At 44.3% G+C, this 27,937-nt stretch overlaps 1 protein-coding gene across 1 annotated transcript; it reads left to right on the forward strand.

Moving 5' to 3' along the window:
* The first annotated feature begins 1,809 nt into the window (after window positions 1-1,809).
* Window positions 1,810-22,338, forward strand: LOC117365733 (hippocampus abundant transcript 1 protein-like). Its single transcript, XM_033956500.1, has 12 exons — window positions 1,810-2,036; window positions 5,930-6,025; window positions 6,629-6,691; window positions 12,858-12,985; window positions 13,270-13,384; window positions 14,602-14,820; window positions 15,859-15,972; window positions 19,019-19,090; window positions 19,196-19,308; window positions 19,667-19,764; window positions 19,849-20,006; window positions 20,121-22,338. Exons 1-12 carry the CDS (start codon window positions 1,950-1,952, stop codon window positions 20,331-20,333), a joined length of 1,476 nt encoding a protein of 491 aa, XP_033812391.1. The 5' UTR covers window positions 1,810-1,949; the 3' UTR covers window positions 20,334-22,338.
* Window positions 22,339-27,937: the final 5,599 nt, after the last annotated feature.

A 27,937-nucleotide genomic window follows, 5' to 3' on the forward strand; every position in this document is an offset into this window, starting at 1 on the left:
AGCATGCTCTGCATTGCTCCCAACGCTCGTAGGAACTTTATGAGTGTCAGGAGTAGCACAGAGCATTCAGTGCACCTGACGGTGCTAAAAAACGTTTTCACGGTTTTGTAAATGGGGGGGGGAGGGGGAGTGTGATGGTTTGTTTCAATATATGCTCAGAGACCCGGAGACTCTATGAGATATTTATCTCAAACTGCAGTCTCACTGACCAATCATTGCAGGTTTTTTGTGAAAAATCATGCAGTCACAAAACTCAAAAGGTGCAAAACAAACTTATTTTAAACTTTCAATTTTGCAACTGCGTGATTTTTCACAAAAAAACCCTGCAATAATTGGTCAGTGAGACTGCAGTTTGAGATAAATATCTCATAGAGTCTCTGAGCATATTTAAACAAACCATCACACTTTCCCCCACTTTTACAAAAGTGTGCATTTTTGGCAGCGGCCGCAACAGTAACAGCTCCAACGCTCATAGGAATTCTATGAGCGTTGGCGCTGTTACCGCTGCAGCTGGCACTAAAAATGCTAACACGCTTTTTTATAGGGTTTTTAAAAAATTATTATTGTTGGTAATATTTGTTGTTTGAGAAATTTATCATTTCTACAGGAGTTGGGTACTAATACAAGAGTGTTTATTGCATTTACCCTGCCAGTGTAAATTGATATATACCCCTTTCTTTGTAACAAGGTCACAAGAAAGGCATTACTTCTGAAACCCATAAGAAAGAGTGGCAAGTCACTGTTTTGGGGGTGACAGGTCAAATGCGCTCAGATATCTTGCGCTCACTTGCCGGCGCTCAGTTGTCTCGCGCTCAGATGTCTTGCGCTCATTTGCCGGTGCTCAGATGTCTCTCGCTCAGTTGTCTCACACTCAAATGTCTTGCACTCACTTGCTGGCACTCAGATGTCTCGCGCTCAGATGTCTTGCGCTCACTTGCCGGCGCTCAGATGTCTCTCGCTCAGTTGTCTCATGCTCAGATGTCTCGCGCTCACTTGCTGGTGCTCAGATGCCTTGCGCTCACTTGTCCGTGCGCTGTTGTCTTTCGCGCATTTGACTATGAACGGTTTTTGGGATCCCTGATGCATGCTCGAATATACCAAAGTCTTCTGCGGGATTTGCAGCCTCGGCCTCGCTGAAGCCTTCCTTGATGGGGAAGTCCTCATCTTTGGGGAAATCTGCAAAATGATCCCCCAAGGGGCCACTCTCCTCAGAGTGTCCTGATGCATGCTTATCTGTTGTCTATTTCTTGTGAGTCACCCCCTTCTGAACACTATGGAGCTCATAATCAAAACTTTAAAACGTCCAAAAACCAGCTTAAGTCAGTACTTGGACGTCCAAGTGCCGATAATCAAAAACAACTTTCTGGACGTGCAGCAGCACTTCTAAGCTGCTGTGCATCCAGAGATCAAAGGGGCGTGTTGGGAGATGTGTTATGGGGAGGAATCAGGTGGGCTTCAACCTGGACGAACTGCAGCCATAAATGTAGTTTCCATAGCTACACGCACACACCACTAATTCAGATGGCCGCATTAACAGGTGTCAGCACTACAGCACCCCACCCCCCTCCAATGCAAACACCTGGGCTGTAACTGACAGTTAAACTGATCAATCAGAAAATGCGACGCAGAAAACTGTCCCTAATCCAACCAATAGACGGAGCCTCAGACAGGAACGGGTTTTCCCGGGGCGGGAATAGTGCAGAAGGTGCCGGGCCGCTCTTTTTCAGTCTCTGCATTCCGTTCTCAGAATCGGCAGAGAACCAAAGAGCCAACGAGAGCGGGGAGGCGGGGTTGCAACCGGAAGAGGTAGAGTGCGGGGGCGGGGCTAAATGACAGGAGGCGGGCTACGACCGGAAGCGGCACGGGGGCCGCCGGCTGCTGGAGCCCCGAATCGGGTCTCATCTGTGTGAGCGGCTGGTGCGGCCGCCGAGGATGGCTGTCCGCTAACCATGACCAGGGAGAAGAAGAAGAAAAAGAAGAGGCTGAACCGCAGCATCCTGCTAGTCAAGAAAATTATCATCAAGGATGGAGGCAGCGTGAGTACGGGCTGGAGGGATTTGCGGGGAGGGGGCCTAGAGTGGGGGAGGGGAGAAGCGAGGAGAGGCGCGGGGCCAAGGGTTGGGGGAGGACACCCAGTAGCCCACTGGCTTGGCTGGGCTTGGCTTTGCTTTGGGTCAACCCCCCAGGGGTTTCTGGCACAGTCCTGAATTTAGGCAGCCTGGTTTTTAGTACAGTATATGCAAAGTAAATATGTATGAGAGATTGTATTCACTAGAGTTTCAGTGTTAGCAAATCAATTGCATGCATACTCATTATAAATATCCTGAAACCAGTTTGCCTAAAATGTTATCAAGAGCTGGCTTGTGAAGCACTCTAATCAGGATCCCCTTTTGCTGGGGAGCAGCTTCTAGCGAAGACTGTGAGCTTGTAGGTGTAGGGCAGGGGTGCCCACACTTTTCTGGCTTGCGAGCTACTTTTAAAATGACCAAGTCAAAATGGTCTACCAACAATAAAATAAAAAATAAAAAAAACCATAAAGCACACTGTATGCAAAGAAAATGTTAATTATCATTTGTATTCGGGGGGGGGGGGGTTTCAGAGGTCAAAGCAGATGACTTTAAAATACGTAATGTCACCTCAGTAACAACTGTACAAAAATATATAATATACCCCCTGAATGCCCCTCGCAGCTCCCAATGCTCATAGGCTCCCTGCGCTAAAAATCACTATCATGGTTTAGTGAAAGGGGGCCATAGTACAAAATATAGACAGCAGATATAAATTCTCAAAACGGACACATTTTCATCACTAAATTGAAAATAAAATCATTTTTCCTACCTTTTTGTCTGGTGATTTCATGAGCCTCTGGTTGCACTTCCTTCTTCTGGAAATCCAATATTTCTTTCTGCCCCCTCCACTTTTCTTTCTGTCTCTCTTTCTTTCTCTCTCCCCCCTGCCCCCCTCTTTTTTTCTCTTTCCCCTGCCCCCTCTTTCTCTCTCCCTCTGTCTGCCTGTCTTTCTTTCTCTCTCCCCCCTGCTCCCCCAAGCCATCGTGCCGATTTCTCCACTTCCCCGATTCTTTCTCTCTCCCTGCCCCCCCCCCCGCACCCCCAAGCCACCACGCTGATTTCTCCCTGCTCCCCCAAGCCAGGCCTGGCTTGTTCAAGCACCGGGCCCACAAGCCTTCCCCCCCCTCCCTACGTCAATTCTGACGTTGGAGAGGAAGTTCCAGGCCAGCCAGGCAGCGACTTGCGTTGCCTTTGCGATCTTCTGGTCGATAGCGATTGACCATTTGGGCACCCCTAGTGTAGGGGCTAATGCCTATTGTCCTTAGGATACACCCACACTTTTTGGGGACCCTGGATGTAGGATGTGTAGAGCAGCTACCTCTCTGGCCAGGGGTGTTTGCTGTGTTGAGCAGATTTTGTTGGAACCCACTCCAAAACCTTCCAGATAGGGCCTGGAATGGAGACTTCCATGCTAGAATCCCAGAAAGTAAACACTTGTCTTCTCATGTGATAGCAGTAAATATGTACATAAGGTACAATTTACTTTGTCACTGGTATACTTCTTGGAAATTATCTCATCTTATATTTTGTAGTATTTGTTCCTAAGTTAGCTCTCCTTGGTGTTGAGGCAGGCAAAAAAAAAAAAAAAAGGTATCAGGATTTGGTCCCAAAGACCTTTCCCTATTGTATTTTGGGGAAGAGATTGTTGTCTGGTACTGTAAAGGTAAGGAAAGAAAATCTTGGTGTTGCAGTAAAGGATGCTAGAAATATCCAAAGAACCTCAGAACCAAATACAGTAATCACATAATGCCAAAGTTGTAAGTCTGCCTCTGTATTGGCTTTCTCCCTAATTCTAAAAATGTAGTGGTTAGAGTGGCTTATGGGATTTGCTACTCCTCTGTATGGCTCTCTTTGGTTCACTATCCCACCCACCAAGCTACTTAAGACACCTGTGTACAGCTCTACTAGGCTTTCCTGTACCAGGTGCTGATGTTCACTTTTTACACATAGCACAATTTTTATGTTCTGTAACTGTTGGCATCTGCCTGATTTTTATGACAATGGGTTATTAATCTGTTTTGCAACACCAGTAAATTTTGACGTTTTAAACTCCTGAAAGTCCAGAACCTGGTTCCATTTTTTTCTTTCTTCATATATTGACTCCCGTAGAACCAAGGTCCTTTGGTGGGGGCAGTAGGACCACCCCCAGGGCATAGACCACCCCACAATATTTTTGTTTCTTAGCTGATGTTCTGGAGACAGGTATGTATTTTGTATTCTGATCTTTGTGGGTGTGAGGGAGACTGTGAGCACTGGCAGAGTGTGGGGGTGTCTTACCTTGATTCATTCAGTGGTCATCTGGTCGGTTTGGGCACCTTTGTGGCACTTAGACCCTTCTAAAATAGGTCTAGTTCCAAACATATAAGTTCTGTCCAGGATGTCTTGCAAAATGTTTGATTATTGCTGCAAAACGTCCATATCTAACCCGTCCTTGAGACTGCCCAAAGCTCGCCCATAACACGTCTCCACCACGCCCATCTCATGCTCTGAATGTAAAGAGGCTGGAACACCTCGCTAGACGTACAGAAAGACGGTTTTGATTATCTGCACTTGGACGTCCTGGCGATTGTTTTTTGGATGCCTATGTTTTTTGATTATAGGCCCCATAATGTTTATAGACTACATATGAACAGAATAATAGTAATGGCTATGAATATTAATAGCTGAAATCCTGTGGATTGTTGAATCAGCAAAATAAATATACTCAAATATACTTATGAGTCAGCTAAGACAACATATTGATAAATAATCTAGACAAACAGAGAAAAGAAACCAAAGATTGCACACAATAATGTATGTAAACAAATTAGAATCTAAAATATAAAATTTAACAAGAATTAATTAAAGGAGACAGCATGTTGGGTCTTCCTGATTACATTGCTTTTGCGTCAGATATTTTTATTAAAGAGGTTTGGGTTTTTTGCCTTTCCTTTTACTCATCCAGCTACTACACACTGTTCTTCAAATATTTACTCCAGCCATTGAGCTAGCGTAAGTGCACATACACTAGTGGTCTATAAAAGCAGTTACCTGCATAATTGCCGATATAGAATTCACTATTAGTATGCATCAACCTAACACCTAACTTTAGGTGGCCTGTTGAGAATTTTCCCTTTACCGTGCTTCCAAAATGTCTGTCAAAGATGTGGCAAAACTGAAACTATGGGACGATCAGATTCCCCAAAAATGTAGCAATACAGTAAGGTCAAATACAAGCCTGTAGCTGATACTTTTTACTGAAATAAGTGATATAGCTGTGATTAGCTTTTGAAAATTAACTTCTCTTCACTGGATCAGTGATATCTCTTGGAACCCATTCGCCAATCCAGTGAAGAGAAGTTAATTTTCAAAAGCCAGTCACAGATGGATTACTTATTTCAGTAAAAAGTATCAGCTACAGCTTTTCCCTTGACCTTGTTTCTACATTTAAAAACAGCTTTGTAACTTTAAAAGTGTGAGACTATTTCAGCATTTAGCACATGTGACTTGATCTTGTCACAGCATCTCTTGTAAGCTTTCCCTTGGAAAACTTTCATTGGTTATACTTATGAAAATTTAAGTCTGAAAGTCAAAAGTTTAAGTGGGCTCTTGCTTGCTGCTTGATGTTTTGTGCTGAATGTTAGCATGGGTAAGTCTTGAGCACAATAGCTCCAAACTGTATTACAGGACCCCTATTTCTCACATGTACACAGCAAAAAGCAGTGGAGTTAATGGCTGGTTGTGGAGTTGGAATTCCTAAATCTGGTGTCACAGATTCTATTCCCTGACTAATGCTCTGGCATTAAAGGCTGTAGCTCTTGCCTCTGCACTCTTTCCTAGTTTGGCTTAGCAGTAACAGAACATTGCTTCTCCTTTTTCAGCGCCAAGGGATTGGAGACCCCAGCGTGTACCATGCAGTTGTGGTTATTTTCCTGGAATTTTTTGCCTGGGGTTTACTAACAACTCCAATGTTAACGGTAAGTTCAGGAACTGAAGAATACAAAGGAACGCAGAGTTAGAAAGCTGGAAATCCCTGAGATCCACACAGAACTCAGGTGTTTGATAACCAAAACATAAATGGATTGGACTCATATTGACTGTATGCCGATAAATATTACTGTGGAGACCCGAACTCACAAGAATCTAATGTAATTTATTCTGATGACTCTCCATAGGTCCAAAGCAGGTTTCAATAATAATTTTAAAAATACACATACCCATTTTATAAAGCTGTGTTAAACTTTTTTATTGCCAACTGCGGCAGAATTAGCTCCAACGCTCAGGAATTCTATGAGTGTCTGAGTTAATATTGCCACGGCCGGCGATTTAAAAAAAAAAAAAAAAGCCTAGCACAGCTTTGTAAAATGAATTGTTTTTATCTATAAGGCATTAAAATCAATTTAAAAAAACTGTTAAATAAGAATGTCTTTAAGGAAAGTTGAACAAGTAAATAAGGCTTTAAGGTTCTCAGCTCTGTAGGTAAGAACCAGTGTTTCTCTTCCCATGTGGCTCAGCATACCACTGAAGGCTCCTGCCACATAGGGCTCTTTCCACATGACTAATAAAGTGTCTTTCTTCAGGTGCTACATCAGACATTTTCTCAACATACCTTCCTGATGAATGGCCTGATCCATGGAGTCAAGGTAAGATGCCACCTCAGCGTCACCCAAACTAAATAAATAGACTTAATAGGGAGTCACTTCCAGATGTGTAGGGTAAAAAAGCATTTATTGAGTAAGCAAATATAATTAAATATCAAATTCTTACAACCTCAAATAAGAGAAACATTCAAGAATAGTGAAGCTTCTAAACCAAAGAGAAATGAACAGTTATTTATTTATTTTATTTTCTATCCTGTTTTGCCCAAAGAGCTCAGAATGGGTTACAGGTTAAACATACATAATATACAGTCAGCAGATAAATGTCTTGTGCAATGTTTTGATGCACTGTGTTCTGAAATGTAATATTCATCTTAAACATTTGTTAGTTTAATTTATCCCAGGACAAGCAGGCAGCATATTCTCTACATGTGGGTGACGTCATCCACGGAGCCCCGCGCGGACAGCTTTTCAAATAAACTTGATTGAAGATTTCAAGTTTGCTAGTGCTGCACCACGCATGTGTGTGCCTTCCTGCTCCACTAGAGGGCGCATCCCCTCCTCGTGGTCTTCAGTTTTTAGTTTTCTGTGGAGCCAGAAAGCCCTGTCATTTTTCTCTCCGTGTGTTCTGTGCCTTTCTAGCACCGCATCTTCTTTGTTTTGTACTGGGAGTCGCTGTGCGCCTTTTTGCCTTCGTTCATAAAAAAAAATTAACATCCGTTCGGATCCGGCATCCGAGGGCTCCCGGGTTGCCGTGGCCGCTGGGCCTTGATCGGCTGCGGCCTGTTTTTCCTCTGAAGTTCCTTACTTGGAAGGTGATCTTCCTGCTTGCCCTCACCTCTGCTCGCAGGGTTAATGAGCTGCAGGCTTTGGTTGCGGACCCTCCTTTTACTGTTTTCCATCATGACAAGGTGATTCTCCGCACTCATCCCAAGTTCTTGCCTAAGGTGGTGTCAGATTGTCACCTTAATCAGTCTATCGTTCTTCTGGTGTTTTTTCCTAAGGCCCATTCTCATCCTGGTGAAGTGGTGCTTCATACTCTTGACTGTAAGAGGGCGTTGGCTTTCTTTCTCCAACGCACCCAGTCTCATCGGAAGGTTCCTCAATTATTTTTGTCTTTTGATCCTAATTGGTTGGGGCGTCCTGTTTCCAAGCGCACCTTGTCCAACTGGTTGGCTGCTTGTATTTCCTTCTGCTACGCTCAGGTTGGTCTCTCGCTGCATGGTCGGATCAAGAGACATAAAGTCCGAGCGATGGCGTCTTCTGTCGCTTTCCTCAGGTCCATGCCAATTCAGAAGATTTGCAAGGCTGCCACTTGGTCTTCGGTTCATACCTTCACCTCACACTACTGTCTGGATACTTTGTCCAGGAGTGACGGCCGGTTTGGCCAGTCGGTTTTGCGTAATCTGTTTTCCTAAATTGCCAACTTCCCTCCGTCCCTTTTTTGGTTAGCTTGGAGGTCACCCACATGTAGAGAATATGCTGCCTGCTTGTCCTGGGATAAAGCACAGTTACTTACCGTAACAGGTGTTATCCAGGGACAGCAGGCAGATATTCTCGCAACCCTCCCACCTCCCTGGAGTTGGCTTCTTTGCTAGCTATCTGAACTGAAGACCATGAGGAGGGGACGCGCCCTCTAGTGGAGCAGGAAGGCACACTGGTGCGTGGTGCAGCACCAGCAAACTTGAAATCTTCAATCAAGTTTGCTTGAAAAGCTGTCCGCGTCGGGGCTCCGTGGATGATGTCACCCACATGTAGAGAATATCTGCCTGCTGTCCCTGGATAACACCTGTTACGGTAAGTAACTGTGCTATATGGGGGTTTGTCTGAGATCACAGCTTCTGCTCATGTATTGGTTGTTTCTTTGCACGCAATGGCCCTCCATTGGAGACAAAAGTAGCAAGAGAATTGCAGGAAGCTTAGATTAAGCCTCAGGGATTATTTAGTTTGAAGAAGTGAGGGGAAAGTCAGAGATCAATGGGGTTCTGGCCTTGCACCAGGAAATCTGTTTGGAAACTTGGTCCCTAAAATGCCATCACATTCTCTCCTCCTTTGTATCCTAGTGGATTAGATGTGGTGAGGATACAGTATGTGGCTTCTCTCAGGCAATTTCTCTAAATGGGTTAGTTTTGCACATACTATGACAGGAATGAACCTCCCTCCTAAGATAGGGTACATGGAGCAGTGGCGTACCTAGCATATGTGACACCCGGGGCCCATCATTTTTTGACACCCTCCCCCCATCTGAATGAACAACATGATTTTTAGTAACAAGCCACACGTCACACAGTACCTAGGAAAAGGCAGCATCTTACATACTGTAGTGAGCAGTACAACATCAATACACCCATTGTAAAACTAAACAAGTCAAACTAGTACAGATCAATCCTGCAGTCAATTCTATCAAAAAACATGTATTTCAAACACACAGAAAACACCTTTGCCTAGTATGGAATATGTAATCACAAACTAACCCCTCCCTCTTTTACAAAACTGTAGTGTGGATTTTAGCCACAGTGGTAACAGCTCTGACCCTTATAGAATTCTGAGCATCAGAGCTGCTACCACCACGGCTGGCGCTAAAAAACGCTCCACAGTTTTGTAAAAGGGGGGATAAATAGAAATACATAGACAGAGGTTAAATTGAACCAGTAAGAAGCTGGACTCTGCATACAGTGCACCACAGAAACAGTGACACATGTCTCCTAAAGCAATAAATAAATAGAAAATGTTTTCTACCTTTGTCTTCTGTGGTTTCTGCTTTCCTCATCTTCTTGTAACTCTCTTCCTTCCATCTACTGTCTGCCGTCTCTCTTCCCCTATATGGCATCTTCTCTCCTTCTATGCCCCTTCCAGAAACTGTATGCCTCCCCCTTCCATCTCTTCTTTCACCCCCATTGGTCTGGCATCTCTCTCCTCTCCTTCCCTCTCCCACACCTCTCTTCTGCAATCCCTTTCCCTTTTTTCCCTCATTTTCCTTTTCAATTTATTTTCTGCATCTGTCTAGATTACGTTCTTACTACTCTCTCATCAATGTCCTTTTTTACTGTCTACCTAAAGCTTGCCACCTTTCCCTTACCTCTCCAGTGTTTCCCTACTCAATCCTTTTCTCCCCATCATGTGCCCTCCTTTTATTTATCCCCTCCTTCCATCTAGTACCTTCGCCTCTCTCTGTCCACTTCCATCCAGCGTCTGCTCCCCTCTTTCTCTCCTCCCATTTCCTTCCTGCATTTGCTCCCTTATCTCTCCCATCTGCACTTCCATCCAGCATAGGCTCCCCACTACCATCCAATGTCTGCCCTTTCTCTTGCCATCCACCCCTCTTCAATCAGCATCTGCCCCCTTTCTTTCCCTCCAATATCCTTCCCCCCTATGTCTCTCCCCTTTCTCTGTACATCAGTTCCATCAGCACCACCCTTCCATATCACCCTGCCCCCTTTCTTTCCCTCCACCACTCTTCCATTCCAGCAGTCCTGCTCCTTTCTCTCCCTTCATGCAGCAAGGTCCCATGATGATTGTAGCTGCCGGCTGCCAGTCCACCCACTCTGACATACTTTTTCTGGCGCGGACTCAGCAGCCGCATGCTGGAAAGTCCCGCGATGACTCGTCTGCTGGCTCTGCTCCGGCAGACGCAGGGAGTTATGGCAAAGTCTCGCAATGACTGCGTCTGCCGAGTCCACCTCCTCCGATGTAACTTACTTCTTCCGGAGCAGAGCCGGCAGACGAGTCATCGCGGGACCTTCCTGCACCTCAGCGCAGGCTGCCGACTCTGCTGCAGAGAAAGTAAGTCAGAGGTAACGTGACCATTTATTTTTTTCATCAAAAGGGGACATCTATTAATTGACTGTGTATCCTTTCTTTCATTTCTTTCTTTCTGCACTCAGGCCCAACAATTGTCCCTTTCTATTCCCTCCCATGTCCTTGGTGCCCCCAGTGCCTCCTTTCCGTGTCCATGGTGCCCCCAGTGCCTCCTTCCCGTGTCCTTGGTGCCCCAGTGCCTCCTTCCCGTGTCCTTGGTGCCCCCAGTGCCTCCTTCCTTTGTCCATGGTGCCCCCAGTGCCTCCTTCCCGTGTCCATGGTGCCCCCAGTGCCTCCTTCCCGTGTCCTTGGTGCCCCCAGTGCCTCCTTCCCGTGTCCTTGGTGCCCCCAGTGCCTCCTTCCCGTGTCCTTGGTGCCCCCAGTGTCTCCTTCCCGTGTCCTTGGTGCCCCCAGTGTCTCCTTCCCGTGTCCATGGTGCCCCCAGTGCCTCCTTCCCGTGTCCATGGTGCCCCCAGTGCCTCCTTCCCGTGTCCATGGTGCCCCCAGTGCCTCCTTCCCGTGTCCATGGTGCCCCCAGTGCCTCCTTCCCGTGTCTATGGTGCCCCCAGTGCCTCCTTCCCGTGTCCAAGGTGCCCCCAGTGCCTCCTTCCCGTGTCCATGGTACCTCCAGTGCCTCCTTCCCGTGTCCATGGTGCCCCCAGTGCTTCCTTCCCGTATCCATAGTGTCTCCAGTACCTCCTTCCTGTGTCCATAGCCCCAGTGCCTCCTTCCCGTGTCCATGGTGCCCCCAGTGCCTCCTTCCCGTGTCCATGGTGCCCCCACTGCCTCCTTCCTGTATTCATGGTGCCCCCAGTGCCTCCTTATGTCCCCCCCACTGCCTTTCAGATTTTGTCCACCTCCAAAGCCAGCCTGCCTGTCTGCCTACCTATCTCCCTCCCTCCCTGCTGCGCTAAAGCCAGCCAGCTTGCCTACCTACATCCTGCCCTCCCTGCCACGGGGAAAAAAAAAAGCGCCTCTCCCCTTTCTTTCCCCCGGTCTGCGCCTGCAATCTTACCTCCCCCCTCCGAAAAGAAGTCTTTCCGACATCAATTCTGACGTCGGAGAGGACGTTCCAGGCCTGCCAATCACTGCCTGGCTGGCCCGGAATGTCCTCTCCGACGTCAGAATTGACGTCAGAAAGACTTCTTGTCGGCAGGGGGGAGGTAAGATTGCAGCGGCACGGGCCGGGGGAAAGGAAGGGCAGGAGGACCCGGACCTGGCCGGCTGTGCACCCTCCCAAGCCATGCACCCGGGGCGGACTGCCCCCTCTCCCCCCTTGGTACGCCACTGACGTGGAGTACGATACAATACCACAGTTTTCTACAAGGAATGTATGTGGTTTGCAATAAAATTTAGATCAAGCTCTTGAGTTACATTGTTAGGTGTGTTGGTTTAGAAGAAAGGGCTGATGCGTAGGAAAGTGACTATAGTGAGAAGGTGCATCTTTAATTTCTTCCAGAAATCAAGGTAGTTGATGGGTTGTATTGGCAGTTTGTTCCAAATGAGAGGTCCCTGATAGTCAAATGTAGTTACAAATATTTTCTTTTGCCATACTTGTTGAGGTGATAGGAAGAATAATTTGTAGCATTGCATAGTTCATGAATTGAAGAAGGAATGTGGGACTTTAATATCAGAAGTTAGTCCCTCCAAGTTCTCTCCATAGATTTCTTTTTGAGCCATGCAGGCTATCTTAAAGTGGATTCTTTTTTTCATCAGCAGCCAGTATAGTTTCTCTTATAGTGGACTTGCCCCCTTGTATCGGTTCCTTTTGAGAAGTTGCCTAGTGGCTGTGTTTTGTAGCAATTGTAGCCTCTTGCATTCTTTTTCTGTAATACCACAAAATAATGAGTTGCAATAGTCCAGGTATGGTATTAGGACACATTGTGCTACTGTTCTCAGTGTCTCAAATTTACTGCTAACACGCGCTATAGTACAGGCAGTCCCCAAGTTACAGACGCCCAATTTAAGTACAACTTGTATTTAAGAACATGGATGCAGCTTCATTTGATTTCACTGAGCAGTATTTCCAGTGGCATAGACTCCTACATTTCTCCTGAAGTAGATTAAGGAATGATGCATGGCCACATTTAAGAATGGGGAGCGGTTGTGCATACTGCACCTTAGAGGGAACACTGAAAGGGACAGTTGGCCCTTTTGTCAGCTGGAAGCAGAGGTAAGCAGCAAGATTCTTAAAATCTACAAGTTCCAAGTTTCATACAAATCTGACTTACGAACAGCTTTAAAAATGTAACTCATTCTTAACCCAGGGACTGCCTGTACCTGCATATGTAGTGTTGCATATGTCTTTGCAGAATGTCTATAGCTGTCTTGTAGTAGGCAACTGATGCCTGCTTCAGGATTTGAGTTTATTGATATTAATAAATCCTGGACAGCACATTTTCTGTCTCTTTAGGGTCTGCTGTCATTCCTCAGTGCTCCTCTTATTGGTGCACTTTCTGATGTCTGGGGCAGGAAGTCTTTTCTGCTTCTTACAGTGTTTTTCACCTGTGCACCCATCCCACTTATGATACTCAGCCCCTGGTAAGTGTTCTATTGGAGCTCATCTATGCAAGGATATAAGGGCGTTTAAGAGGACAGATGGATAAAATTGGAAGAGGCACAAAGGAATCTTCAGAAAGGAAAATATAGAGGAAGGTAAAGAAGAGGCGGGTGAAGTGGGGGTGAGCAGGACTTGCTAGTAGAATGGAGGTTGAGGTGTTTGGGAGTCAGGGGAGAGGAGGGTAAGGAAGAGGTTGGGATGGGTGGTAGGGAGTGGAGTCAGTGCCTTATAGCTGGTTCTAACCGCCCACTTCTTGCCCCTGCAGGTGGTATTTTGCTGTCATATCCATGTCTGGAGTGTTTGCGGTCACATTCTCTGTTATTTTCGCATATGTTGCAGACATCACGCAGGAGCATGAGCGCAGTACAGCATATGGCCTGGTGAGAAGCTGAGGGAGATCAGGGGTGCTGGTTTCCATTCAAACTGCATGAGCGTTTTGGACCCCTGTTCGTTTACAAAAAATAGATAGTTCTAAATCCAATAAATGCTGGCAACTGTAATCTGGAACCTGGGACATTAGATCATCTACTTTATTATTGTCCCTATATTAAGATATTTTGGAATTCAATCTGGTCTCAAGTGAACTTAGTATTGGAAAATCATGTTGCACTTTCTTACAATACAGTGTTATTTGGCATGATGATGAGGAAAAAGAGTCAAATATCATCATATAACAACAAGCTTTTATTAGTTACGACAGGGGTTGCCATCCAACATATAACCAATAATTGGAAAAATCACAGAAACCTTAGTTATATATTTTGGTGGAATTCATTATGCCATATATTTAAAATGGAACGAGCAATAGCAGTACAAAGAGGGACATATACTAACTTTATAAAAATATGGGGGCCATTGGCAACATATTGTGGTGAATAGTCATCGATTCTTCTCTTTTCCTTTTCTTTTTCTTGTTAGCACACTAAAGGGGGGAGGGAGTTGGGAATAATTTATACATAATATGTTAAAATATGCTATATAATATGTGTGTTTATTCTTACTGAAAATGTGATAAAGGGTGGGTGGTTGGGAGGGTTATTATATCACTAGAATATTATGTGGAAGAGATTAATGTGCGATTGTGAAATAACTTGTATAGAATATTCTTTTGTGCACTTGCTGTTCAATTTGAAAATGAATAAAGAACGTTAAAAAAACCCAAAAAAACCCCAAACAAACTGCATGATGTTATCCAAAGGATTTGGGGACAGTTCAGGACATAACCATTACAGAAGGATTTGGGGCCAGATTCAGAAAATGGCACCTAAAATTAGGCACCGTTAAGATTCTGTAAAGATCACTTAGCACTGAGGAATCTTTTTTAGAATAGCGCTAGGCACTAAGGATTTATGCCTGCTAAAACACGGTGTAAATCCTAATGCCAAATGGTAGAAGTTGGGCATATAAACCCAAGTATTCTGTAAAATCATGCCTAATTCCTTAGTTGTGTGATATGAAACTTAGGCATGCACATTATAGAATAGTGTAAAGGGCAGATGCACACATAGCTCCTTATTACTGTCAATTAAGTGCCAATCAACTTTAATGCCAATAATTGATAGCACCTACTTAACATCTGGTTTTCTGTTTCTCACAGGTGTCTGCCACATTTGCTGCCAGCTTGGTCACAAGTCCAGCCATCGGTGCGTACCTGGCATGGGCCTACAGTGATACCCTAGTTGTAGTGCTGGCATCAGGGGTGGCACTGCTAGATATTGGTTTCATTCTATTGGTTGTGCCTGAGTCATTGCCCGAGGAAATGCGACCTGTGTCCTGGGGAGCCCCCATCTCCTGGGAGCAGGCAGATCCCTTTGCGGTAAGAAGCTGTGGGCTTCCCCTTGCATGTGCATGTGATGCTCTGTCTTTTACTGGTAGCCTTTCAAATGGCTATCCCAGCACTCCTAGATCCTTGCCACACTGTCCCATCACTTTAGAGAAGCAGTTGCACAGTACAAGCGGAACACTTGTCTGCAATTGTCTAGGAAGGCTGGGGATGCTGCTTCTTGCTTCAGAAAGAGTGATTGCTGTTTCTTCTGGCATGGATTAGTGCATTATCAGAGTTGCAGGCTTTACTCTTCTGGGAGGTTTACCAAAGAAGTTCATTGACCCACTACAGGTAATCCAAAATGTGGCAGCCATGGTTATATTGGTAGGAAGACAATTGGTATGATGCAAGAATTGGTAGAAAGTCAGTTGTTAGAAATGTTGGATGTGACAGTAGAGGGGGTGGAAGAGATACATCCAGGATATATATATATACTGTATTTTTTGCTCTATAAGACATTTTCCCCCAAAAAAGTGGGTGGGAATGAGGGTGCATCTTATGGAGCGAATATAACCACACACACACCCCCTGTACTTTTAAATCAGACATGTCAGCCCCTATGTGGGGAATGAAACAGCAATGATTCTTAGGCTAAGTTTAAATTTATGAATATATTTATAAAACTGATTTTAAGAATAGGCACTTTAAGTAATTAAAAGATTGCATAAAATAAACTTTATAAAAATAAATTAAATACAGATAAAACACCGTTTTTCAAGCTCTGATGAGGATAGTCACCACACAGACTCTCCTGTTGAGAGTGTGGCTCTCTGAGGAGCTTCGGTGAAATATATAAATAAGAAGTCATCACTCAGAGTTTGAGAATTCAAGATCTAAGGAGGTGTATTAAAGAACCAGTTAGTGGTAGTATTTAGCTAATTGGTGCCACTGTATGTAGGTTGAGAGATGACATCAATGTCTGCTACAGTAAGGCTTTCTTTCTCTCCCCTTTCGGGGAGGAAGGAGACTCCAGGCAAAGGAGTCTTGCTCTCTGAAACTTGACTTATTTTGGCTTGTTTTCTTTTCCAGTCTCTGCGGAAAGTAGGCCAGGATCCAACAGTGCTGCTCATCTGTATCACTGTGTTCCTCTCGTATCTTCCTGAAGCGGGCCAGTATTCCAGCTTCTTCTTGTACCTGAGACAGGTGAACAGTGTGCTGGAGGAGTTTATGGGTGTTAAGTTATCCTGCCTCAGATCAAGTCTATCCAGTTACCTATGTCACATAGGGGCTGATGCAAAAACTTACTGCAAGCATAATTGTGAGGTTGCCATGGGTTATATGCCCACATTACCTTCAATGCAATGTAGAGAGGAGTTGAGCGATGAAGACTATTAAATCAATGCTAATGAAGCCATTAAATACTCCACTGCAGTGCACGGAAGGTAACAGTGAGTTTTGACACATGGACGATGCGGGATATTTTCTGTAAAATCTGAGGTAAAATAGAAGGGTTGATTGGGGGTGTCTAGCAGAAGCACCCCCTCCCTCCCCAGCCCACCTTCCCTGATAGTTTTCTGCATGTTCCTTGGTGTCTAGTACTCCTGACTCAAACCCCTGATCTCGAAATTAAAATGAAAATATCTGCTGATCTAGTGGGCCCCCCCCCCCTTCCTTCCTTTTCACCCAACACCATCTTCCCTGCCATAAAAAAATTCAAATCCCTAGTGTCTAGTGGGCATCACATCTACTTCTTGTTAAGATACACATGGAGGGATCTGGAGGAGGGTTCGGGAGACTGCCATTAGACATCAAGGCATTTTTACATAAAAACATAAGAATTGCCGCTGCTGGGTCAGACCAGTGGTTCATCGTGTCCAGCAGTCCGCTCCCACTGTGGCCCTTAGGTCAAAGACCAGTGCCCTAACTGAGACTAGCCTTACCTGCGTACGTTCTGGTTCAGCAGGAAGTCTAACTTTGTCTTGAATCCCTGGAGGGTGTTTTCCCTTTAATAGCCTCCAGAAGAGCATTCCAGTTTTCTGTCACTCTGGGTGAAGAAGAACTTCCTTACGTTTCTACGGAATCTATCCCCTTTTAACTTTAGAGAGTGCCCTCTCATTCTCCCTACCTTGGAGAGGGTGAACAACCTGTCTTTATCTACTAAGTCTATTCCCTTCAGTGTCTTGAATGTTTCGATCATGTCCCCTCTCAGTCTCCTCTTTTCAAGGGAGAAGAGGCCCAGTTTCTCTAATCTCTCACTGTACGGCAACTCCTCCAGCCCCTTAACCATTTTAGTCACTCTTCTCTGGACCCTTTCGAGTAGTGCCATGTCCTTCTTCATGTACGGCGACCAGTGCTGGACGCAGTATTCCAGGTGAGGGCATACCATGGCCCAGTACAGCAACATGATAACCTTCTCTAATCTGTTCGGGATCCCCTTCTTAATCATTCATAGCATTCTGTTCGCCCTTTTCTCCACCGCCAAGCATTGCGCGGACGGCTTCATTGACTCGTCACCTAGTACTCCCAAGTCTCTTTCCTGGGGGTTTCTCCAAGTACTGCACCGGACATTCTGTATTCGTGTATAAGATTTTTGTTACTGACATGCATCACCTTTCACTTACCACGTTAAACCTCATTTGCCATGTCGCAGCCCATTTTTTCGAGCGTGTTTATGTCCCATTGCAGGTCTTCGCAATCCTCCTGCGTCTTCACTACTCTGAATAACTTTATATCGTCTGCAAATTTAAACACCTCACTCGTCATACCAATTTCCAGATCGTTTATAAAGATGTTGAAGAGCACAGGTCCAAGCAACGAGCCCTGCGGCACCCCACTGGTGACGCTCTTCTTGTCCAAGTATTGTCCATTTACCCCCACTCTCTGTTTCTTAATCTTCTTCCCCACCATGAGTCTCATCCCTTTGTAATTCCCTTTTCGGAAGTTCAGTGCCGTGGCCATCGTTCTGGATCGATGTTTTGCCCCCGTTTCCATGTTGAAGCGGATCATATTGTGATCACTGCTTCCCAGCATCCCTTCTACTTCTACACATTGCGCCGGTCCTCGTAGTCCATTTAGAATTAAATCAAGAATTGCATTTCCTCTCGTATTTTCCTTGACTAGTTGTTCCAGGAAGCAATCGCCTACAGCATCCAGGAACTTGGTCTCCCTACTGCAGCCAGAGGTGCCTAGGTTCCAGTCTATCCCCGGATAATTGAAGTCACCCATGATAACTGTGTTGCCTCCCTTGCTGTTGCGTTTAATCTCGTCCGTCATTTCTCCATCAATTTCTTCGGACTGCCCTGGGGGTCGGTAGTAGATGCTGATCTTCGTTTCCATTCCAGTGGTGGGGGTGGTGCTGTTAAACATTAGGGAAATTATATTTCTTTTAATAATTTGAGGTTGAGGGGTGGTAGATTCAAGGGCAATGTTAGGAAATTCTACTTTACGGAGAGGGTAGTGGATGCCTGGAATGCGCTCCCGAGAGAGGTGGTGGAGAGTAAAACTGTGACTGAGTTCAAAGAAGCGTGGGATGAACACAGAAGATTTAGAATCAGAAAATAATATTAAATATTGAACTAGGCCAGTTACTGGGCAGACTTGCACGGTCTGTGTCTGTGTATGGCCTTTTGGTGGAGGATGGGCAGGGGAGGGCTTCAATGGCTGGGAGGGTGTAGATGGGCTGGAGTAAGTCTTAACAGAGATTTCGGCAGTTGGAACCCAAGCACAGTAATGAGTAAAGCTTTGGATTCTTGCCCAGAAATAGCTAAGAAGAAAAAATTTAAAAAAAATTTAAATTGAATCAGGTTGGGCAGACTGGATGGACCATTCGGGTCTTTATCTGCCGTCATCTACTATGTTACTATGTTTGTTGTTTTATTAATATTGGAGCGGGAGGAGGGGGCAGATAGGGGCTGATGCAGTCCACCATCAACTTTTGTTTTATTCTTACAATGTCACTCTTTGTGTCAGTGCCTGAGGCAGGATGATATTCTGCAATAAGCTGCAGATTACTGCTGTGTTTAAAAAGGTGGCAGTAATCTGTTTGCTCATTGCATTCTGAATAGCTTGTTAATTTAGTGGTAGAAGCCAGGTGGCTTTCTGCATCGGCCCTCTAGTGAAGGAGACACCCTTTTCCAGAGCTTTCCTTCATATTGTATAAGGAGGGAGCGAAAGCCTCTGTACCTTCTATGATGCAGGAAGGAAGAGGGGGACACCCATTTGAACCTCTGTCTTTGTGATTTCTCTGCAGGTAATCGGCTTTTCTTCTGAGACGGTTGCTGCTTTTATTGGAGTGGTAGGGATCCTTTCCATTTTAGCTCAGGTAAGACTCTCAGCCCAGGATCTGCTGCAGGTGTTTGCTTTCTCCTTGCATGGGTCACATTCCTTCTCTCCTCTGTCTGATTACTGTTATGCTTCCTCCTTACAGACAGTAGTACTCGGGATTCTGATGCGCTCTATTGGGAATAAGAACACCATTCTGCTAGGCCTGGGCTTCCAGATCCTGCAGCTGGCCTGGTATGGCTTTGGCTCCCAGCCTTGGTGAGTGCTTGGGAGCTTTTGGGGGTTTTTTCCTACTTTTAGTCCCTGTCTTTGCTTTAGGTGCAGTGTTGTCATACAACCACAAGAGGGCAGTCTTTATCTCCAATGTTGGGCTATATAATTTCCTGCCAGTAATTTGTCAAATGAACACGGCTTAGTAATGTCCTTAGAGTGCAGAAACCACCATTGTTTACAGATGTTAAATGCTGATTATATGCCTTCTTTCCTCTGCTCTGTGTCTGACATCCCTCTTTCCTCCCCACATTGTATCCATAGCACAGCTCAGTACTGTATATAATAAGCACCCTTCCTGTATTCATTCTCTCTTTCTCTTTCCCCCCCCCCTACCCTCTGTCAGGATGATGTGGGCAGCAGGAGCTGTAGCTGCTATGTCCAGTATCACCTTTCCAGCCATCAGTGCCATGGTATCCAGAAATGCAGATCCAGACCAACAAGGTATGTGCAGGCAAAACAGGAACAAGTCTGTAGCGGAGAGCAGGTCATTACTACCATATGTAAAATATTCTCTTCTCATCACAGGAGTCGTTCAGGGTATGATTACTGGCATTCGTGGCCTCTGTAATGGTCTGGGGCCAGCATTCTATGGATTCATCTTCTATCTGTTTCACGTAGAACTGAGTGAGGTAGAAACACTGGACAAAACCTCAAAACTCAACATGGCTAATCCCTCCGATGAGGTAATTTTGATTCAGACCATTTTTCCTCCTTTTTTTGCTCCTTTCTTCATGATTTATCTCTGCTCTTTTCTGTCTTAGACAGTTTCTAAGACATTGTTCTCTTTTGTTTTCTAGAGCAGCATCATCCCTGGACCTCCCTTCCTTTTCGGGGCATGCTCAGTGCTGCTGTCTCTTCTTGTAGCCTTGTTCATTCCAGAACATGGTAACCTGGCCACACGGTCAGGCAGTCACAAGAAGCACAGCAATGGAGCCCAGAGCCATGCCCATTGCTCACAGGTCAGGAACTCGGATGGCAAGGAGCCCCTTCTGGAGGATAGTACGGTGTGATGGGCACCTTTTAACTCCAAGCCATTCATAAATTGGAGGGGTACAACCTGCTCCTGACTGAGCCATTTTCTTAAAGCAGAGTTGGATCATATAGGCCTGAAGAGGGGCTTAGATGGTATCATGCAGAGAAGGAAAAGGAGTGTGGATAGCATCATCTAGAGAACTGAGGGGAGGGATGAAATGCTGTTGTATGAAGGGGGTGGGGGTTAGGTTTAATCAGAAAATTTCCTCTGTACTGTGAACTTCATGGTATAAAACACCAAATCTTTTTGTTATAAGGAAATGCAGACCTCTTTACATTCTTTTAAATACCTGCAATTCCTAAATAAATCACAAGGTGTCTTTTACAGCTCTTAAAGAAAATAAAGTGCCCCCCCCCCCCCCGATTCCCACTATGACTTCCCTAACATGCGCCAAAGGATCTAAGATGAGAGTGCAGCATGGGGGAAGAGCAGTTTTGAGTCAGGAGGGGTGCACAGACAGTGGAAGGTCAAATGTTAGAGACATTGGAGCCATGGAAAATAACTGTCTGTTTCTACCTTCATGTTTGCAGTTTGGTCATGTTAAATGTTTGTGCACTTCTACCATGGTAACTATGTGCATATCTTATGAATGGATATATATAAATAACAAAATCAGTACATGTGGGATGCAAATAGAATGGAGAATCCTACTGCATAAGCCTCATTTCCAGTGCAGTAGGAATAGTACGCTGAACCATAGGGTTGTCCATGCCTACTTGCAAGCATTCTGCAGAAGATGGCAATCGCAGCTCTTTAGCTCCTACTCCTTCTTCCCGATCTCCACTGCCCTCTTCAGTTCTTCCTTCTGTAAGTAAGCAGGAAGTTCTGTTCTCCTTTTATTTCTTTATTTTGGTGGTGGGTTTTTTTTTGCTGTCCTTTCAGTTGCTTATGGGTTTTACACAGCTCCAGTTTTACCCCCCCCCAACCCAGCAATTATCTGATGCACCTGCTTTCTGTCTTAAGCTCTGTGGTCAGCTTTGAAGTTAAGATTTTCCTGTTAGTCAGACTATGGGATTATGAAGTATCTTTGTATATACTTAAAAGGGGGAAGATCTATGTTTGAACTTGTTTAACATGTTTCCTCTCAGAGGCTTGTTAATGTTTTACTTGCATTACTGTTTGTTCAGCGATTGTTTTACATTTATCTGAGCAGATCAAATGCTTGGTTTCGGGGAGTTCCCCGTACCCCTCCTTCTCCTATCTCTTCTATAGAGCTTTCGCTGGCTTTGGTACAAACTGAAGAGGACAGCAGAGACTGGGGAGAAGGAGAAGCTGGAAAGTTATTATTAACATCTTTTACAGAATGCTTGTGAGCGGGCATTGACAACCCTACGGTTCAGCATACCATTCCTTGGTACTGGAAAAGATATTATCATGTAAGAGCCTATTGTAGCCACATTTGAGCAGAATAGATGTAGGATCATATAGTGACAGAAATGCACCCATCTGCCAATGCCACAAGCATTCCTCCCACCCTCATGTGGCCTGGTCATGGTAGTTGAGTAGGTTGCCCCCTCACCTACCCAGTTCTGCATGGCTACAGCCACACTTCTCCCTTGCCACTACTTTGTTCTTGTGGTCACAGGCATGATCCATTAAGAAAATGTATGTGGGTTAGGACAGATGTTGGGCTGTACTCCCTTTATTCCATCCCTACAGTGCAATCTGGACTAAAGCTGAAGTCACACACCAGCAGCTATGTCAGTCTGTTTACATCTATATTTCCACTCCCCTTTTCTCTCTATTCCATCCTCTCTTCTTGGACAGTTTCCATTGGTACTGTTATGAAAGTGCAGCATCTTGGAAAAATGCCACAAAGATGAGGTGAGAAAGCCCAGTCCTTGTCCTCTTAATTTAATTACATGTACTCTGACTCAGAATAAATAAGCGCCATTGAGTTTGGATTGTACTAGAAATGGGAAAGCTTTCCTGCAGATGGGACCTTTATTTATTATTAAACAGCAACTCTCCTTCAACCAAAATCTTTGCCTTTGTTTTTCAGGAAAGGTTCAAACTTGTTCTTTTCTTCCTGCTTTCAGTAGCTGTTTCCAGGAAGAATTTAGAAACTATAGCACTATATTATATCAAGACCAGAGCTCTTTAAGTGAGGCAAGCATGAGGGATTAGGAGTCAGTCCCAGCTTCAGAGTGCAGTCAGCATTGATTAATGTGCACATGCAGATACCATAGCTATTTCCAGATTTCCTGCTGACTAAAGATTGAACTTGTGACATTAGTAAATAGTTTACAACAATGATAGGTGATGTTTTTCTCCAAGAAATGACCTTGTTTGTGCTGTTGAAATGTAGAGTGCGCATCATTCATCACTTTTCTGATTCTGGAGAACTGGTGCTTTTTGGCTTTAAAGTGGCTTTTTCCTGTCACCTCCTCCCTGCACCAAGAAGCAATTCCACCCATTCCCAGACACATAACTTTCAAGATAAGTGCAATTGTGTGTGTTTATCGGTTCACTTTCATAACTGTAAGAGAGGGTTTCAGGCTTTCTGATCTGCCTCAACCCCAACTTCTTTCTTGTACAAGTACGAAATAACTAGTACCATGAACATATAAAAGGTTTATGCAACATCCAAAAGAGTAATAATGCAAAATTAGGATATAAATAAAGATAAAAATAGCCTACACTCTGGCTGTCCTGGGTAGGCCCGCTTTTACTATCAGAAGATAAGAAGGGTCAGACCTTGCCAGTACCTGGATGGGAGACCACCCGTAGGCTGAGGGGCCCTATGCTGGGCAGCAGTGGCATAGTGGAGCCACACACTGCGGGAGAAGGCAATGTCAAACCACTCCTGTACTCAGCCGTGAAACATCACAGGGTGGATTCCTCACTGTGTGTGTTGCCAGGGGTCGTTAGCTGACTCTGTGGCATAATCCATCCATTCAAAGATAAAAATGTATTGTCATTCTCCCATATAGTTTCAGAAAAGTGTGGTATTTCATGTCATCAAGCTTAGGTTCAACCTTCCACACCTAGGTTCTAACCTTACAGCAGGCACGAAAGGCCATAGGATGTCCATGTGGTAAGCTCAAAAAATGTACCTGTTTTAAGGCAAAAACCAACTGTCACCAAAAAAACTGAACTATTTTATATGAAATGGATAAACTGTATAGAAAGTAGTTGGTAAAATTCATGTTTTGGTACCACAGAGGCTAAATGGTACAGTCATCAACTTTTGAAGATTCTATAAAGTGCACACAGAAGCCTCTGAGCTTTACTGACTGCTGTCGGAATATAGCTTCTAATATTAAATGGTTGCTTCTTTTCATATCTCGACAGAAGAGAGGGAACAAAAATCAAATTGAACAAAGCACAGCAAAAGAAAGCATAATGGGCCTCATGGAGGAGCAAATTTATTGAAATACCCTACATGGATTGTGTTTGGCAATTTGCCTGCACCAGGTGTTGTTTCAGCAGATATTCAAATGTATATATGTTAAATGCTTAATCAATCGAACGTATGAAAATCTACATCTATCAAGCAAAATTGATAAAGTGCTGGATGCTGTGGGCTTACTCTGCAGGTCCCTTCTTTTCATATAAAATAGTGAAGCTTTTGGTGACAGTTGGTCTTTGCGTTCTATATTAACCTTTTCCTATCGTAATAAATTTTACGTTACGCTGATTCCAATTGTAATTATTTTAGCAAAGTTTTGTATTATTCACCGTTATCATTTACAGCTTTTGTAAACATAATGTAAATAAGTCATAAGTCTGTAAATTCAAATATTTTGTGTTTCTGGCTCTTTATTAGTCCATACAGACTGTTTATCCACTGTCTATGTCATTTTTGGAATGTCCCGTCATCCAGGACACACGATAGGAAAAGGTTAATGCTGTCCTATATATAAATCTCTTGTGTTTGTGTTTTATGAATGCAGCACAGATATCTGTAAGAGAGGCAGATGATTCAGGGATAGAACAAAGAGCAGACCAAACGAGTATATGGAGAAAAAAGAAATTTAATGTAATATGGGCCTGACGTGAACATGTTTCACCAGAGGACTGCATCAGAGGAAAAACTAGAGAGGAAAAACGGACAGGAAGGTTTTCTTTGGTTTAACAACTTGCCAAACAATCCAGAGTATTTAAACACAAAGAATACACTTCTCATTGGTACAAAAATTCAGCAGCAGGATTTGCAGGAAGTGGTTGAAGGAGCATTGACAGAGCCCTCTGGAAAAAGGTGGCTATGTCAGGCACATGTTAGATCAAATTTCTTTTTGCTCCATATATTCGTTTGCTGTGCTCTTTGTTCTACCCCTGCTTTCTCAAATAGACTGCCTTCTGCCATCAAGTGCTACAGGATTTGCAGTTAGCTAACTGGCAAAAACCACAATCAGTTTCCACAGCTTCCAGAAGACTAGAAGTAAAATATCAGGTTGAGAAAGCGCAGGGCATGATGTGCAGCAGCTACCGCATCATTCGATGGTTTCAGAGTCTGCCATTCATAAATCAAAATCATCAAAGGCTCAATACAACTCACCTCCTGGAAAAGATGGTCACTTCCTAGATTCCATTGGATGGAAGGTGTACCAGAGATCCATGCTGACATCAAAAATCATGGCTCATCAACTGCAAATTTTACATTTCCAGCATTCCTTCTTACAATTGGAGTCGGCTTCTCCAGAGGACATTTCTAAGAGACATTGCAAGAGTCTACGTTTCATCTCATAAAAACTAATTATGATGCTTATGATATGACCTCTTGAATTTCTGCAGTGGCTATTGCAGCACATCGCACAGCTTGGCTCAAAGCCTTACACCTTAGGGTAGATCTTCATGACAGGTTAGCTGATGCCCCCTGTCTGGAAGATAGCCTGTTTGGAGAAAAAGTGAAGACTACGGTGTTACAGCTCACTGAAGACTTTACAGCCATGCGAGAGCTCTCTACACATCTGGTAGACCAATCCCAACCTTATCGTAGATCAGTTAATACGTCATCGCAGATCATATCATCAACAATTTTTTCAACAGTGCTATCCTCGCAGACGCTTCACTCCTTATCTCAGGTTAGTTCCTATGAGGACCCAGGGATCTACCTTTGCTCTAAAACAACATCCAAGGGAGCATGAGCAGCCAGCAGCTACCCAACTTCCTCCGCTCAAACTCCTACATTTTGATCCACTACTGTGGGGGATGGGGGGGGCAGCTAACCAGTTTTTTCCCAGCATGGAAAAGCATCACAACAGATTCTTGGGTTCTCAGGATAATTTCTCAGAGCTACTCCCTCAATTTTCTTCCAACCTAAGCTTAATCTTATCTTCCGCCTCCATCCAACATTCAAAATCATCATATCCCTCAATTAACAAAGGAAATTTTCCTGTTGCTACAAAACAATGCCATAGAGGAGGTTCCCGAGCAGCAACGCTTCCAGGGATTCTATTCAAGATTTTTCCTCATTCCCAAGAAAACTCACAATCTCCGTCCTATTCTGGACCTTCTTCCTTTAAATGCTTACCTCGAGGGAAAAATTTTGCATGATTTCACTTCCAGTAATTCTTCCTCTTATCAGACAACATGACTGGTTAGCCGCCTTAGATCTCAAAGATGCTTACACTCGCATCCCTATTCATCCTTACCATTGAAGATTTCTCAGATTTCAATTCCTCGACAGACATTACCAATACAAAGTTCTACCCTTCGGTTTGTCCTCTGCACTGCATGTGTTCAGAAAGTGGCGGTGGTAGCAGCTGATCTCAGTAAGCACCATCACATGGTATTTTCTTACCTGGACGATTAGCTCTTTGTAGCACACACCAGGGAGCAGTTGCTTCTTACCATTCAAGCCATAGTGCACACTCTACAAGTGCTGGATATAATTTCAACAAATCCAACCAACGCACTGTCTCACATATATTGAGGCTTGGCTTGACTAGACACGGTTTTGACCAGAGCCTGCCTACCTTCCTTACATGGAAAACAGCTTACTTCAGCAAGACAAGTTGCAAGCGTTGGTCATCTATACTCCATGCTTCAGTTTTTTCCTAGTAAAGTGCTTATGAGCACTCATCCCAGCTTCTTCCAAAAGTTGCAATCAGTCTATAGTATTACCATCGGTTTTTTTTCCCCTCCTCACTATCTGTGGAACAAACTCTTCACACAATGGATTGCAGGAGGGCACTGCTGTGTTACTTGTCCAACTATTTGGACTACAGTACTAATCAGCTTTTTGTCTCTTGCAATTCAGCTACTCAAGGACATGCAGTATCTAAACGGACTATATCTTCAAGGATTGCTCATTGCATCTCCTTTTGCTATGCTAGGGTTCACTTATCACCTCCAGCTCAAATTGGAGCACATCGAGTATGAGCTATAGCTTTCTCTGTTGCAAACTTAAGATCAATTCCAGATATCTGCAGAGCAGCAACTTGGTCATCTGTTCATGCTTTCACAAAGCACTACTGTCTGGATCACAGTTCAGCACAAGATACCCAGTTTGGACAGTCAGTCCTCCAAAATTTATTTGAATTTTGAGGTCTTTCCCATCTCAGTTTTAAGCTAGGGATTCACCAGCAAGTATGCTTACATTACCCTTGTTTGTCTCCAGGAGAGCAAAGTTGCTTACCTGTAACAGATGTTCTCTGTAGACAGCAGGGGAATGCAGCCATAATTGCCAGCCCCTCTTGTATTTTTATAAGTTAGTGACATAACTGACACCTGAGAGGTGGAGTCCCAGAGGTAAGGTAGTCCACTCCGCACTAGTGTTGCCCGATTCAGGAAAAAATATTTTGATTCGATTCAGACTATTGAATCGATTTTTCGATTCAATTTTCCTGCCCAATTGGGTTTTTTGCTAAACATCCTGGTGAGTTTATTCTATAGCCTCTTCACCCCCCCCCCCCCTTTTGCCCTCTCCTACTCACACTGGTGCTATGGTGTAAAAAACAAAAAAGACTTCCTCTCTGTTAAATCCTAACTCACGTTCGCGGTCTAATGCCAGCTCTGGCAGAATACAAATTTCACGTTATAATCACAAAACAGAAAATGAAGTTATTTTTTTTACCTTTTCTTGTCTGATCATTTTTCAAATCATGTTAGTCCCAGGCTCTACAACAAATGTCTTCTGATAACTTGCCTGCCAGGGTCTCTTGTCCATTTGTTGTTTTCTTCTTTCTCTGTGGTAACCATCATTCTTCCATTTCTGTCCTCCCCTTGCATTTCCCTCCCCTCCCTTGGAGGTCTGGCATCTTTCCTTTTTTCCGCCTCTATTCCTGTAGCTGCAACAATGGACCCCACCATACCCAGATCCACCATCTCTCCTTTTCTCAACTACCCTTTCATGCAGCATCTCTCCCTCCTTCCCCACCAGCTCTCCCTTTCTCTTTCTAACTACTCTCCTATCCAGTATCTCTATCCCCCCACACACACCATCCCTTGTGTCCAACTTCTCTCACTTTCTGTTCCTTCCCCCCCTAAATCCCATTGTCCACCATCTCTCTCCCTCTCCTGTTTTTAGATCCATTATTTCTTCTATCCCTCCACATCTCTCTTCATGATCTCACCTAAGTTCATCTTCTCCCCATCTCTCCTCCAGTCCACCAACTCCCCCAAGTCCATCTCCAT

Source organism: Geotrypetes seraphini, chromosome 8, assembly GCF_902459505.1.
Source record: "Geotrypetes seraphini chromosome 8, aGeoSer1.1, whole genome shotgun sequence".
In the NCBI taxonomy this organism is placed as follows: domain Eukaryota; kingdom Metazoa; phylum Chordata; class Amphibia; order Gymnophiona; family Dermophiidae; genus Geotrypetes; species Geotrypetes seraphini.

Bases quoted from the DNA above. Each gene is read 5' to 3' on its own strand.
- LOC117365733 (XM_033956500.1), top strand. From the start codon at position 1,950: ATGACCAGGGAGAAGAAGAAGAAAAAGAAGAGGCTGAACCGCAGCATC. The intron at 6,026-6,628 runs GTAAGTTCAGGA...GTCTTTCTTCAG, and splicing joins TAACAACTCCAATGTTAACG to GTGCTACATCAGACATTTTC. The intron at 14,821-15,858 runs GTAAGAAGCTGT...TTTCTTTTCCAG, and splicing joins AGCAGGCAGATCCCTTTGCG to TCTCTGCGGAAAGTAGGCCA.